At 47.4% G+C, this 14573-nt stretch overlaps 1 protein-coding gene across 3 annotated transcripts; it reads left to right on the forward strand.

Annotated features, from left to right (window-relative positions):
- Positions 1-14440, forward strand: kiaa0895l. Of its 3 annotated transcripts, none has more exons than XM_088614382.1 (7): positions 1-92; positions 5320-6005; positions 7234-7377; positions 8600-8732; positions 9113-9418; positions 10385-10482; positions 11534-14440. In XM_088614382.1, the coding sequence occupies exons 1-7, from the start codon at positions 74-76 to the stop codon at positions 11693-11695; spliced, it is 1548 nt and encodes a 515-aa protein (XP_088470508.1). In that variant the 5' UTR covers positions 1-73; the 3' UTR covers positions 11696-14440. The 3 variants fall into 3 exon arrangements, with proteins under 3 accessions (XP_088470508.1, XP_088470510.1, XP_088470509.1); XM_088614384.1 differs by lacking the exon at positions 1-92 and adding an exon at positions 128-228; XM_088614383.1 differs by lacking the exon at positions 1-92 and adding an exon at positions 428-586.
- Positions 14441-14573: the final 133 nt, after the last annotated feature.

Genomic DNA, 14573 nt, shown 5'->3' on the forward strand with positions numbered 1-14573 from the left:
CACTGACCATGTTCCTGCTACCAGGGCGTGTCATAGTCTCCATCCAGTGCTCCGTGCAGCCTGCATTACTGCAATGAAAACCCATCGCACAGGTACAGCACACAAGAATTTCTGACTCCAACCAAGAAAAAGTGTTTAAAATTAATTTTACCAAGGGTGAAACGCTCGCTGTGATTTCTCCTACTCATCAAGTTTAATAACATTGGGAATTAAAACAAAAGAGAAGAGGTATGTTTTTTTTTTCTCGTACAATTAAAACCTATGTGCCTATACGAGCAACTGGATAAACGCCCATTTAAAAACCCTTACGCGTGGTGTGCTGGGACAATGAGGAGGCTGGGCGGACGTGGTCTGGGCGTGGCTTTCGCGGGAGCTCACTCGAGGGGGCGGGGCCCCGGCACGCAGGGGGCGGGGCCCAGTAGACGCTCAGACAATGTGACCCATCAGCTGCTTCGGTGTGTCAATTCCGAGGGTCTGGCAGCATCTGCTTGCGCCGGATATTAGGAACCGCTAGTTCTGCAATTGTGTGCTGCAGCAGAAGGCGCCATGCGTTAACCACCAGAGAGAATCCCCCAACCACAGCCAAGTAAGTTGTGTTTACGGTCGTTGTTTTTTAAATGTGATGTTAAAGGGTGATGCGCCTCGGAACGCTTCGATCGCTGCATCCGGACGGAATTTAGCACGCTGGTGTAATCGGCACATGTTGCTTTTGTTCTCGCTGTGTCTTACATGATGAGTGGGTTTTTGCACTTGGCGATCCCTGCTCGGTTTAAGCTGGGAAGCAGCCGGCGAATCCATAGCAGCGCTGCTGTGTACAGAGCCTGAGACAGGCCTGGGGGGTGGCGGCGAGGTCGTATAACGAAACAAGGTCTGACTCGTCCCTGGAACAGGCAAGCTCGGGAGTGAGTGGGCATGCGATGGCAGTGCATACGTGCCGACTCGTGTCGATAATCCGGCGGCGAAAACCACCTTCTCCAGCAGCGTGAGAGCTAGGCAGCGCCTTTACTGGCACTGCGGCCAGCCAGACGTGGGTCCCCGGCGGTCCTACGGATACAGAAACACAATTGCGGGCTCGACTGTCCGACGATCTTCTCTGGCTGCGGTCCGGCTGACCCGCCTGTCCCGGTACCGATCGGGATAACGGGACACCGACCCCACAGGCTCGCGGTTTCGAGGCCGGTGCGTTTCGAGGATGACAGATAATAGGGATGCTTTTCAGTTCCTGCCATTTGTGTGTGTGTGTGGGGGGGTTTAAAGAAAATGTGGAATTAGCATCATATAGTGGTGAAGTGTTATGCTCTATATATACAGTATGGGTGAAGGCAAAAAATGCGCTTCCATCTGCTCCCTCTGCGGAGCTCCAACAGCGGGGTGAATTGTCAGCGAATTCGCCTGAAAAGCGAAAGACCACCGAAGAGAGAGCTACCAGAAGGGTTTCTTGTTTTTTAAGCTTTATGTTCTTCTGAAGTGTCCCGTAGGAGCTGTGAGACTTGAGGTGTGGACACAAGCATTGTCTTTTCTCGAAAGGTAGCTAGGACTCTGATGAACACTTTTGAACTATTACAGAAGAGCTCACACAACTGTATACCAGAGCTTGTGTGAATAAAGAGCACAACGGAGCTGTCATTTCAGTGAACTGCGTTGGAGGTTAGCATGACCCAGACTCCAGGCCTGTTACTGAGGAAGCACAGGCGTGGAGCTAGCTGTGGTCGCACAACGTCTGTAAACACACAACCTAGCCCGTCGTAATACAGCAAGAGTGATCCAGCAGGTGGATTTTCCGCTGCTGTTAGCCTTGCAGGAAGGGTCTCCTTCTGATACAGAATCAAGAGGCAAGAGTCTGAGGTGGATGAATGGGTAGAGCTGGCACTGAGGTCTGAGGCTCACTTTGGAAGAGACCAAAAGCAGAGAAAAGCAATGAGAAAAACCAGAGGGGCTTTTCTCCTCCTGGGACGAATCTGCACCAACTTTGTCTGAACAGGTGGAGCTCGTCAAAACAGAAGATAAAAAACTCTTCCCTGCCCAATCTAACCCTTTTCACTGATTCTCCCAGAAGAAAGGGGAAATCGTTTTCAGTTTTCAGTTTAGCACAGTACATCTTTATGAATATGAGTTTTTTTTTTGCTTTGGCTCCACTGCCGGAAAGGTGCTCCACTGATTGTGCTGGGTGTGTCAGCACAAGCCCTAGTGCCATCCCAGGCAGCTGCAGCCTCAGGAGATTCTGCGGTCCGTTCAGATGGAGTGGGTGTGAATCCGGGTTTGGTGGCAGCTGACTCGGCACACACCCCAGGACACGGAGACGCTGTTTCTTCTTGAACTTTACTTGTTCATGTCTCTGGCGCGGCTTCCCTTTGGAAACGGCAGGAAGTGGGATCTTCCAGCTGTGTCCGGTCTGATTATCACATCTGTCTCGACAGAGAACAGTGACAGCTGACTCCAGACCAGGCTTCCAGACAGAAGAGCAAAGGGAGTTTAACCCCCTGGCCTCTAGCAAATGGGAAAAAGCTCCCATGTTAAGCATGCTCCCAACGAAGTTTGGAAATTAATGTCTCTGCAAGCCATTCCTTTTTTTTCCTTTTTAAATATGCATCATTCCTGCATGTTTTTCCCCAAGTCCCAGGGTTTGGAACCTGCTCGGTTAATGAAGTTGTTCTTCGGAGTCATCGTTGGAGGTTGAAACCTGGTCTCTTGAATTGCAGTACCTGCTAGGCGTGGCTGTAGTTATACACTTTGAGCTGTGTCTCTCGCACTACTATCATTACTGCAGCCCTTCTAGCAACAAAGGAGAGGTCTGGCTTGTACAGTATGTGCACAATCTAAGAAGCCTGCAATGACATCACCTGCCTCTCCCCCCTCTGCAAGCCCTCGATGACCCAGAGGGCAGATTTAGTCACTGGGCAGCAGACTGGGACAGAAGTAGGCAATATTAGGTGGCACGCCAAAGCAGTTGTGTGTTCTTCTTGTGCCCAAAGATACGCTGGTTACATCAAATAGGGGCTCTAAGATTGTCTGTGTATGTGTGTGACCTGTGATGGACCGTAATCCCACACAGGGTCTAGTTCTGCCCAGTGTCCTGTACTACTGGGACAGGATCCAGAAGGAATAAGTGGCTCTCTGATGATGGATGACTATCATGAAGCCAGAACTATTCCTGTTGTAATAGGTAAGGTATGCACAATGTTAGGACCAGTAACTCTACACATTTTTCTATGTATTATAAAACATTAAAAACGTATTAATTGCATGGTGTTGTAAAGCATTTTGCGTTTATTAAAAACCCAGATAAGGTATATCTTTGTATTTTGTGTTTGCTTAGCAAGAGGAAACGTACGTTATCCAAACCACAGTTTTGTTCACATGCGGTAAAAATAATTTGCCATCATGTGACTGTCACAGTCTTTTTTTTTCTCCTGATAATGAGGTTCTTGCTTTCAAGAACTGGAGAGCTCTTCTCACATGGAGCTGAGACCACTGGGAATGAGCCTCAGTTCTGAATAATGGGTTCTGGTTCCAGTCCGGCGCTCCTTCCTCTGTGCTAGACTTCCTGTTTAATGCCCTAGGCCCTGATCTGAGTGCTGTGCATTTTTTCAGTATTGCAGTGAAAGCAGGAACAAAAGGAATTGTTTTTTTTAATGATCATTTTAGCTGTCATCCTTGCAGGATTATTCTTCTGTGTTTTATTCCATGTTTGAGTTTTGCATTTTAGGTCATGATTTAGACTTTTTTTCTTCTGGTGTAAATGTATTATCTTGCTCTTCATCTACTGTATGTGCATCATTTTAGTGTTTTGTACTGTATTTCTTGTTTCACTAACTTATAAAGTAACCCTCTTACTACTAAATTACTGTACACATTGCACTATGTTACTTTTTGATGGAAAAAAATGTGCTTTTGCTTTGATAAAAGGCATGAATAAATTAGATTTATAACATTACTAAAAATTACAAGGTAACAACATATTACCCTCCAAAGTGAAAATGGAGGTGACCTTTGTGTTCCTTGATTTTTAAGAGAAAATTGACAGTTTCACTATATGATGGGAGATCTTTACTGTTCCTGTAAAAGGTGCTGCTTGTCAATATGATCATAGGCGTTTGGGTAAATAATACAGAGTATTTCTGTAAGAGGGTAAAAGCATGATTTGCGTGCGAGTGAGTCATTCTGCACTTATTCTGGGAACTGTGTTGCCCTGCCAATTCACTACAATAGGCATGATTTTAAATTGTTTAAATTGGCTTGCCTTTTCTACTTCAAGCTCCTTAGATGAAGAATAGGTTGTATAGTGCTGTACGCTGGGTTTGAACACAAGAGGTGATGACTGTGCAAAGTGGCAGATTGACGCTCTCAGCAGGACCTGCAGAATTGGGCTCTAACAGCTGTCCCATCGACAGCACCTCCACACGGAAGCGCAGGCACAGCAGCTCCTTTCACATGCTCTCTTTAACTGCCCAGGCGTCAAAGCAGGAGCACGGGAGATCCCTGCAGGTCCAGTTAAAAGAACCTGGGAATGACTCCTTGCGCTGCAGAATGAATTGATTCTGTTGTGCTCTCACCATTGTTAAAGAGAGGATTCTGAGCATAGCAGAGCTGCCTCTTTTCCCTATTGCTCTTGGCACCTGTGACCCAAATGTCAGTCTTCTTTCTGACCTTCTGCATCACTTGGAGGCACATCAGGGTTAAGCATAATGTAAGCATCAATAGAATACAATCTACCTTTGTGTATTAAATCAGGACTTTATATTTGATTGGCTGATGTACCTTTAATGGTAATAGTCTAATTCTTGCAATTTGTTGACATATCTGGATTAGATGATATACAGTACTGTAGTTTTATCCCCTTACAGTTATGATTTCATGTACTGTAAATTGAACGGTGAAAACGATCAAAATAATATTAGAAATGCACACTTCACAGCAGAGTTAATACTAACGTCAAGTAGTCACCACCACTGTGTACTGGGCTACTCTCTTCAATGGGCTCTAAGATGTTTGAATTGATGATCTCAGGAACATGTGATGTTTGTCGACCACACACACAAGTCATGAGGCCTGAACTGAGTAGCAGGACTGCGTGATCTGTGGACCATCACCCTCTGCCATAGTTGAAAAGGCTAGAGATGATGTGCCACTTGATACAAGGGCGGCGACCAGGTTGCACCGGTCCTCCCAGCTGTAGAAAAGGAGCCGCGTGCGTTCCGTCCTGTCACTGTGATAGAAGCTGAGATGATCATCACTCCCCGGTGGAGGCCTCGAACCCCAAGTGTGAGTGTGGCTGTGTGTGCCTGTGACTGATCTGGCGCTGTTGCCCTGCGCTCTCAGGTGGCTCGTCTCGGAGGGAGGGGAGAGGCCCGGCTGCCGAGATGGTGCTGGACCCTGGCGGGGGCTCCGTGGAGCGGGCAGCCGGCCGGGGCACCCTGGCCACCGAGCGGACGGGCACGGCCAAGAGGGAGCCGCCACGCAACGGGATGAGGCCCCACCCTTGTCCTGTCTCGGGGACCTTTGTCAAGCCCAAGGGGGCCGGGGGCGCCCGGGGCGCTGAGGGAGAGGACGGGAAGCCGGCGGGTCCCGAGGTCAAGCGGCCCGCGAGCCTGGACGCGAGAAGAGAGGAGGAGCGGCGGGGCCCGGCCTGGCGCAGCGCGCGGGCCCCCGGGCCGCCCCCCCGCAGCCTGACCAGCCCCGTGTTTACGGGCCGCGGCAGCTGGATGCGCCGCAGCGAGAGCACCTGCGCCATGAACGGGGGGCCGGCGGGGGGCCGCGGGCGCATGCGGCCGGCCACCTCCCTCCCCCACATCGCCCGGGCGGGGGCCGCGCCGCCGCCCGCCACGCCAACAGGGCCGCGCGCCACCTGCCTGCTCGTGGCCCTGCGCCCCGTCAACATCGAGCACGAGCGCGAGGCCTTCTTCCAGTCGGGGTTTCAGTACGAGCCCCAGTTCGAGTACGCCGAGCCCCAGCCCACCAGCGTGCTGGAGAAGTACTGCGAGGGCTCGGGACAGTTCCTGTCACAGGTGTGTCCCCCTGCCAGCGCCGGCCAGTCACTAACACAAACCTTTCCTTTCGCTGCTTGCTTTGTGCAGTCCCACGCAGATTATACAAAGCGCTGTACACCTCCAGGTCATGGTTAATAAAAAGCGTTGGACTGACTTGCGATTTCGGTTCAGATACAATCGGTAAAACCGGGCATCAGTTGTTCACTCAGTCCACTAGGCGGCAGGAGTGGTGAACCTCAGGATCACTGAACAGTAATGAAACGGCCAGGTGTGTTTGAAATAAGGCATAATTACGTGTTCATTACTTGGGGTTGCATGGCAAGTTTAAAAAGCTGCCTGGTCTCCAAGTGTCCTGGGCATTAAGAAAACATCACTCTTGGTGGCAAATTATATTCTGATCTACACAGGATACCAAAGAAACTAGACTTGCAAGCTAGAATGTCAGATATCTAGAATGCAGATATCTTTGATAAAATAGTCACTTTGAGCCATCAAGATTTATTTTACAGTGGGGGGTTCACTGTACTGACACCAGCACTTCATTAAAACAGTCATCTCCCTTTAGAAATACTGCAGAGTGAGCACATCACTCTCTTGCAGTCCTCTGTCTCTGATCAGCCCAGACTGGAGGACAGGCCCTACTGCAGCCTTCAGTGAAACTCTGAGGGGCAGGAATCTTTCTGCGGTGCCTGATCATGCAGTTAAAGCTTCCTCTCATTTGGCTGGTAGCAAGAAAAAGAAAACTCAAAACAGTTAGCCGAAGCATGTTTTATGCAATTCAGACTGGTAGGATATTTGTGGATATAGCTTCCTAAGAGTTCAAATGCACTGGGTCGAGGACTGTGAACTTATTGAAACCCTTTTGTATGTATATTTAGTCTCACACCCCTTTCCTCCAATTTGGAATTGATAATCATCTTAGATTGGGTGCAGCATCCCCCGCACCCACAGTGGGAGAATGAAGGGCTGGCTTGTCTTCTGAACCACCGGTCTATGGGAAACAGTGACTCACTGACATCACTGCAAGTCTGCAGGTGCCCTAGAAAATACAGGAGTCCAGATCTTAAAGAGCCCAGTCCAGACTGATCCCAGCCCTTAATCGAAGGGTTAAGAAAACTAATATGGTGCTAACAATGAATCCCCATGATTTCAGTCTTCTTTTCACCCTGTCCAGTGGACAGTGCCTCAGTATTGCTGCAGTTCGCCAGCTGTGACAGCTGTGTCTGTGCCGTCTGTTCCTGTGCAGGCTGTGCGAATCATGCAGTGCGTCCTCCAGAAGTATGGATCTTATGAGAGTTTTGAGGTGGCCACCGGGGGCAGCATTCTTCCCAAGAGCCGTGTCTGGACAGCGGTGCGCAAATACCTGCAGAAGGAGGGTTGTGTGGGCGAGGTGAGGCTTACTGGCAGTGCCCTTTGCTCTCCGCCAGCAGGGCTGTCTGTCTGCTACAGAGGCTTTAGTCCAGGAGGAAGTGTCAAAAGGCTTATACCAGTGATTCCTTGCTTTTAATATAGTGTTTGTCACCCCAGATCACTTTTAATATAAGGTAATATAAGAGCGTACCCACCCCCATACTAAGGCTTTGATTTGAACATTCTGATCCAGAGGAAAGAGCACCATCTACTGGTCCACCAACACCACCAGTAACAGGAGCCTGGTTTTCTTCAATCTCAGTACTAACCAGGCCCAACTGGGCTGAGCCTCTGAGATCTGACGAGATCAGGTGACAGGGTGGCGACACTACTTATCCTTCTTGTGTGCCGGGAGATATTTATGCTAATAAAAACATTCAGTTCTGTACTTTGGTCAGGAGTTTTCATCCCTGACTGGGAGTCTCCCTTCTTAAGAGACTTCTCTCAGTCAATGGTTCCATTGTAGCCAGGCATTGAAACCAGATTTTGTATCATTCGAAATAGTGCTGCACTGATCTAGAAAATACAAGGAACTAGTTAAGAGCTCTATAAGCACATTTTTAACCAGTTTATTGTCTGAACATTGATTTTACTGTTGAGCAAGGGATGAGAAATTTACTTTTGCTGCTGGTAGCCCTCTGGTCATTCTCCGTGATAATACTGTTCATAAATTTTCTCAATAGGTCTTTTTAACACGAGGATATGAAGTGGCATCCTGGATGACTGTCCGCAGATGCTGAAATTTGCTTTGTTATTGAAATTCCATCAGTTTTGTGAAGTCCCTGCACTTTTTCATGCCCACGTTCCTTTGTTGCTAGACATAATTACATAGACCATTGCCTGGTTTAGCATTTTTCCAGGCTTTTCAACAATTTGAATCCTATTAGCCTGTGTTAGAAATATATAAAGGTGTACGAAGAGTCTGAAGATTTTTTCACTGTAAATATGTGTGTATTGTAAGTGCTACAGAATAGTTGATAAGGGTGTCTGCTAAGATGGGGACAGTAATTTGATGATGAGCCTCATTTTGACCTCCGAAGGAGGTGTGGGAAATGCTTTATGTAAAGTAGCCTCTCTTATCACCCCACTGACAATGAATGCTGCCACACACAGGAGACGGAGAAATAAAAGTGGTGGCAGCTCTGGGCCAGTGCAGAGACTTCACGGCAGCCTGCCTGTCTGTCTCTGTGTCCCCCCATCAGGTGGTGGTGCGCCTGTCCGAGGAACTGCTGTCCCAGGCGGTGATGATGGTGGAGAGCTGCCGGCCGACCCTCACCATCAACCTGGCGGGGGCGCGGCAGCACTGGCTGGAGGGCATGCTGCGCCACGAGATCGGTACTGTTCCCCTCACCCGCCTCTCTGCCCGTGCAGCTTCTCATTATCGCGGGGTGGCACAGACAGACACCTGACGTCTCTCTGAACATTTCAGGGACTACTTACATAATGATAACAACAGAAAAAGTAATCAATGAGTCCAAGTTGTTTTTATAGGGCAGTAACTTATAGAAGAAGGAAATCAAAGATGTATCTGGGAAAACACAATACAGCCAGTTTGTCACTTATATTTAGCCTTGACAAATAGGGAGAATGTGCATTCATCCAGCCAATTTATAAAGACCTAAAGTGTTTAGAGCCAGGCACCCACCTAGAAGCTGGACTTTGCACCATACCCCCCAGTGTGATGCCCTGTGACCTCTGACCTCTGACCTGTGCAGGGACACACTACATCCGGGGGGTGAACAACAGCCAGCAGCCCTGGCACAGCGCGGCCGGGCGCAAGCAGTTCGGCCTGAAGCCGGCCAACCCCACGGAGGAGGGTCTGGCCAGCCTGCACAGCGTGCTGTTCCGCCGCCACCCCTTCCTGTGGCGCGCCGCGCTCCTCTACTTCACCGTCTACCACGCCGGCCACATGAGCTTCAGCCAGCTCTTCGGCCACATCAGCCAGTTCGTTCACGACCCCGCCGTGCGCTGGGAGTACTGCGTGAGGGCCAAGAGGGGCCAGACGGACACCTCCCGCCCGGGTAAGCAGCACCAGCCCAGGATGACTAAATCACTGCCTGCCCCCAGGTAGCACAGCCCCAAGCACTTCTGGGGAATCCACTTTCACACTGATTGCAGGCTGTTATCAAGCACAAGAGTCAGGCCATTGTCCGCCATAGGTGTTTCTTGTGGGAGCCACTGATTTTATATTGTACATATTTGTGTAGTGTAAATCCTACGGAATAGGGATGAGGGTGTCTGCTAAGATGAGGCCGATATTTGGATGATGAGCCTAGTTTGGAGCTTTGAAGGAAGCGTGGTAAATGCAGGGCAGTGGCCAGAAGGGGCTCTAGATATTTGCAGTGTGATGGTGGCTCCAGGGTCACAGGTTCGATTCCAGTCCATATGGAGGTTTTGCACGCTCTTGCCTTATTCATGGGGGGTTTTCCCAGCTGCTCCATTTACCTCCCACTTCCCAAAGCCTTAGGCTCATGGGTGACTGTGGGTTGTGCCCGCACCTGAGCTAGGCAGCTGGTCTCCCGTCATGACCTAACAGTGAGTGGTGGGCTCTGGTGCCCTACTGCCCTGTGTCCTGTTCCCAGCATTCACGATTGCACAGAGAGAGTCCTTTTCACAGCATCTGGGTCCGCAGCTCACTGTGCTCCCCTTTCCTGAAAGTAATAGCAACCACTTCAAAGATCAAATTTAACAAGAGCCAATGTGGGAGGCAACTTAATACAAGTACCTTATGTAAAAATAGCCAAAACCCAAATTCAACCCAGATTACTACTTCTAGATCAATTGTGAAACACAGACATGAGGACGCAGGTATAAATTAAAAGGATGTGCATTTATTGCTGGACACAGGAAGCAGTTCTTTATCCCCAGTGTACAGCTCAATTGGAGAGACAGGCTGAATGGCCTCCTCTCATTTGTAACCTATCTGCTCTTCTGATCTCTCCTGTGTGGTGCTCTGTCACTCTGCTGTCTTTCCTGTACACCTCCAGGGTGTTTCAGTAAGGATCAAGTGTACCTGGATGGCATTCTGAGGATCCTGCGGGATCGGAGGACTATTGACTTCAAAATGTTGGTGTCTCTGGGCAAGGTCAGTGGAAGTCTGATGCTTTCACGGCACACAGTCTTTTACATGAACATTGTGGGATTGTTCTATGATGAACAGCGTGAAACGTTCAATTTTAAACCCAGTTGTCGGTGATTTACACCAGACTTGGTACTTTTTTTCAGGCCAGAAAGGTCAGATTTGCGTTTTTAGGATGTTGAGGTCAAGGCGTCGAAACTCAACGAAGGGGTGTAAATGGGGCTGTTTGGTATTGCCCCCTAATGCTAACTGATCTTTGTTACTCAAAAGACGTTTGTGTTATAGGTTTGTGGAAAGTGTCATTTTATGTAAATTGCAGAGTATCAAAAGCAATTATTTGACAACTTCCGAAAAAACAAAAGAAAATTGCACCTTAACCAGGAAATTGATTTTTTTCTCAGAAGGAGAAGGTTTTTCTTGTCTGTGTACAGGACAAAATGAGTGCTCAGCTGGTGCAAAAATGACTACAAACTGCTTTGAATAAAAGGGAGGTATAAGTTACACTTTCACCTCTGCAAAACCTATGAGTCTTTGACATCATCAGTCTGAAAATGGAAGTTTGTTTGATGTAACGGTAAATTGGAGACAGTAAAGCATCAATTGTCACGCTGTGACGCCGCAGTTTGAAGAGATGCACAAGATCTGGGCACTAGTGTTTAAGACTTCAGCTGTTACCGGAGGGCCACTCTTAAGTACCATCTTTTAAATAGTTTCAGCCTGCCTTGCACGTCTTGTTAACAAACTGGTCAAGAAATTTGTCTTTCTTATATTCTCTGGTACTTCTGAACAAAAAGGGCCGTTATGAAATCTGATACTAGCATCTTTATCATCTATCAGAAGATTGGAAAGGTACTGAACTGGTACTCGTTTGAGTTGAACAGCTTACGAAAAGCGCTTTTGGAAATGCACGTCATTAAGGTTTTTTTGGATCTGAAAGTAAATATTAAAAGAGAGCTAGTTGGGAAGATGCCTTCAAATTGTATGGGATTCTGTGTGGAGTATAGCACTTCATGCGGAGTTCATGTGGATCCTTCTCTCTCCTTCCTGGCTCCCGAAGGTGTCATATGAGGATGTGGAGCACTTAAGGAAGTTTGCGGTCCTGGGGAAGACCCGGATCCCGCACTTCATGGAGGACCAGGAGCGCTACCTTCAGCAGCTGGACCACATCGTCGCCGTCAATGAGCTGAGCGACGAGGAGCTGTGCCAGCTCCTACCCTAGTGCGCCCGCGCCACCGCTCGGAACAGGACAGCCACCGCCAGCTGGCCCCTCCCAGTTGGGTCTAATTCTTACGATAAAAAACCCGACTAAAACCAAACGTGATCTTTGCCAAAGTAATCATACCTTCCCCACTGGGAGGACATTTGTCTCGTTTTAAGCTGAATACCGAGTCTTATCTTTTTATGTCTGCATTTGTGCAGTTTTCAATGGAGCTGTCCGCAAAAGACGAAGTCTTGATCTGCCTTTCCTCACCCAGCAGATTTATTCTGTGGAATCCTTAATGGCACAGGAAAGGCTAGGAAACCAGAATCGTGTGGGTCAGCATGAAAGGCTCATCTTTTGGGGTGGTCCTGTATAATTACCTTGGCAACTCTTCTAGCTTTATTTCAACTGTTTTTAAATCCTAAAACAAATAACAGCGGGGTTTTTTTCGGTGGCAGCGTGGCACTGACCTCAGAACAAGGGACTTTCTGCCTTAACCCTTTGATGCTGAAAGAGAGAGGAAGCATATCCGGTTGGCATATCTGCTTCCTGGAGGTGAAGGCTCAGTGTGTTTTTGCTTCCATGGTCCCGTTGAACAAAAACCACTGCTACCCCTCCTGGAACTAAATCCAGGGGACTTCTAAGTGGAAAACGTTATTCAGTGGCTCCTAGCGTGGTTGCTACTGACTTGACATCCTTCAGAACCTCTGAGTTCAGAGAGAAGGGACCTTCTGTATGGTCCATGTTAATTAAGTAATTAAAAGCTCAGCATCCTCACACTTTGCATTTGTACAGTACCTCAGACCTTTCGATTGAAATAAATACCTCTCATTGTTTGGCTACAGTAAGTATACTGTGCATTTTTAGTGTGCCTAGAGTGACACTAGTCCCGTATTTTGTCTCGATGAGCAATATTCAGAGATAGCACATCCCTGAGGTGTTTATTTACAAAACTTGTTTTTTGGTACAATGAGCATTGTGGAAAAAGACAGTCCTGTTACAGCAGCTGCGGAATGCTGGGATGGACAATTCGGACGGTCTCAGCTGACTTCAGTGCTAGAGCACTTAAGTGTCCCCAGCTGCACTGGTATAAATTGACACTTTGTTAAAGCTGCTGCTAGATTGGGTTGAAATTCGGCACCGAACAGTGTTGATATGTTCAGAAAACAAAACCTCATATGAGTATTCCACCTCTTTAACCCTGAAGTTTTGAGGAGTTTGGCACACTAGTGAATTTCCTTGAGGAAGATGTTTTACAGTTTTAAGAAGTATAGAAGCAGATGATAACTGTAAGTAGTTTGTCATTCTGTTTCATTGCAGCTTGCTGCAGCTGCAGTATTTCTCATGTTTATTGCCAAAGGAATAGTGAAAATGGTTATGAGTCTTAAATTTAGCAAAGTCACACTTCCTGTGATAGCTTGGAATGCTCTCCACAAGCATTCCACAGACAGGATCTGCCCCTATAGTACCCCCATCCCTGTATGAAGATTCCTCTAATATTCTTTGAAAAGCTGCAGTATATTTCACAGGCTGAAGATATCATGATCCGCTCAAACAGTGTACAGATTAGTGGTGTCTTGATTTTGAAACAAAGACTATATCGAAAGCAAAAAGATAGTTGTGGATGTGTGATAACGGGGCTCTCGGTAAAGTTGGAATAAATTAAGTCAACAGAACAAAATGAGAATAACGTGGGGGGGTTGGTAGAGTGGTTTGGCAGTCCTCTTCGTGATGCAGAGTTGGTACCATAGGAGGTCCACTTTTTATGTCTTAATGGGGGGTGGGAAGAGGGGCACACAATAGGTGTTGTGTGCTCCTCTTATGAGCCTTGATATATTAAAATGAACCATCTTGACGAGAATTGCCCAGGAGCACGTCTTGGTCCTGTACACAGCCTGACATAGATGCTGGTGATGCCAGAGATGCTGTGAAGAAACTGGCTGAATTCATTCTGTCAGAGGGTCCCTATTTTAATACATCAGTTAGTGCCTCTGTAGTAATGTCTTATTAGGGAGTCCTTGTGGTTTCAGCTTGCATGTTTTCGTGGCACAATAGCTAGCCTTGAAGTATACCTTATTAAAAATATGCTCAACACTCCTGGGCTGGCAGGTTGCTACTGTGAGCCATTTCCTCGAACGTACATGTTCTGTGCAAAGTCCCTGTGCTTCCTCCTTGTCTTTTTTTCAGAATTTTTTCTGGGCTGGGAATAATTCAGCAGAATAAATATATAGACCCAGGCCTGGTCATGGAGAGCCACAGTCCCCTCTGGCAGTGGTCAAAAATAAACGTATACAGTATATTACATTTGTAATTTATAGCTTTACTTTGGTGGCAGTTTAGTAAAAGAAGGGGAACCCTTTTGGTTCTTTTTAGCTAAAAACGATCAAGGCATTTTGCACAAGAAAGAAAAAAAAAAGCAGAAACAATCAATTTGGGGAAAGCATTTAAAATTTCCAAAGGTTAGCAATCAAAGCATGATTCTCTGTCCGGGGTCATGCTGGGAGATAAAGGCTCCTTTGACAAATAGGAGCAACTATGATGCTGAGCCTGCTGGGGGAAGAGTTACCGAGATTTCGGGGAATGAGAAATCCGGGAATAGGCTCTATGTGAGCTTGTGACAAGTATTTAAAATTTGAAAAACTGTACCGATGTGAGTCTGTTGAGACTAACCTAGCGATTGACACCTTTCTTGTACTTTTTTGCACGACTGTTACACATGTAATTTTCATTTCTTTATATTTATTATAAAGTCACTCTAATCCCTTTTGTTTCCTGTGACTGTTGTTTGATTTCTTGTGGTTTTGAGGTACAGGTCTGCAGAGACGCTGGATATTTCTGACCTACAGCTGGACAGTCTCATTCAATGTTAGATGGACAAAGTGCCTCATGGAACCTC

This window comes from Lepisosteus platostomus, chromosome 20 (genome assembly GCF_059453375.1).
Source record: "Lepisosteus platostomus isolate fLepPlt1 chromosome 20, fLepPlt1.hap1, whole genome shotgun sequence".
In the NCBI taxonomy this organism is placed as follows: Eukaryota; Metazoa; Chordata; class Actinopteri; order Semionotiformes; family Lepisosteidae; genus Lepisosteus; species Lepisosteus platostomus.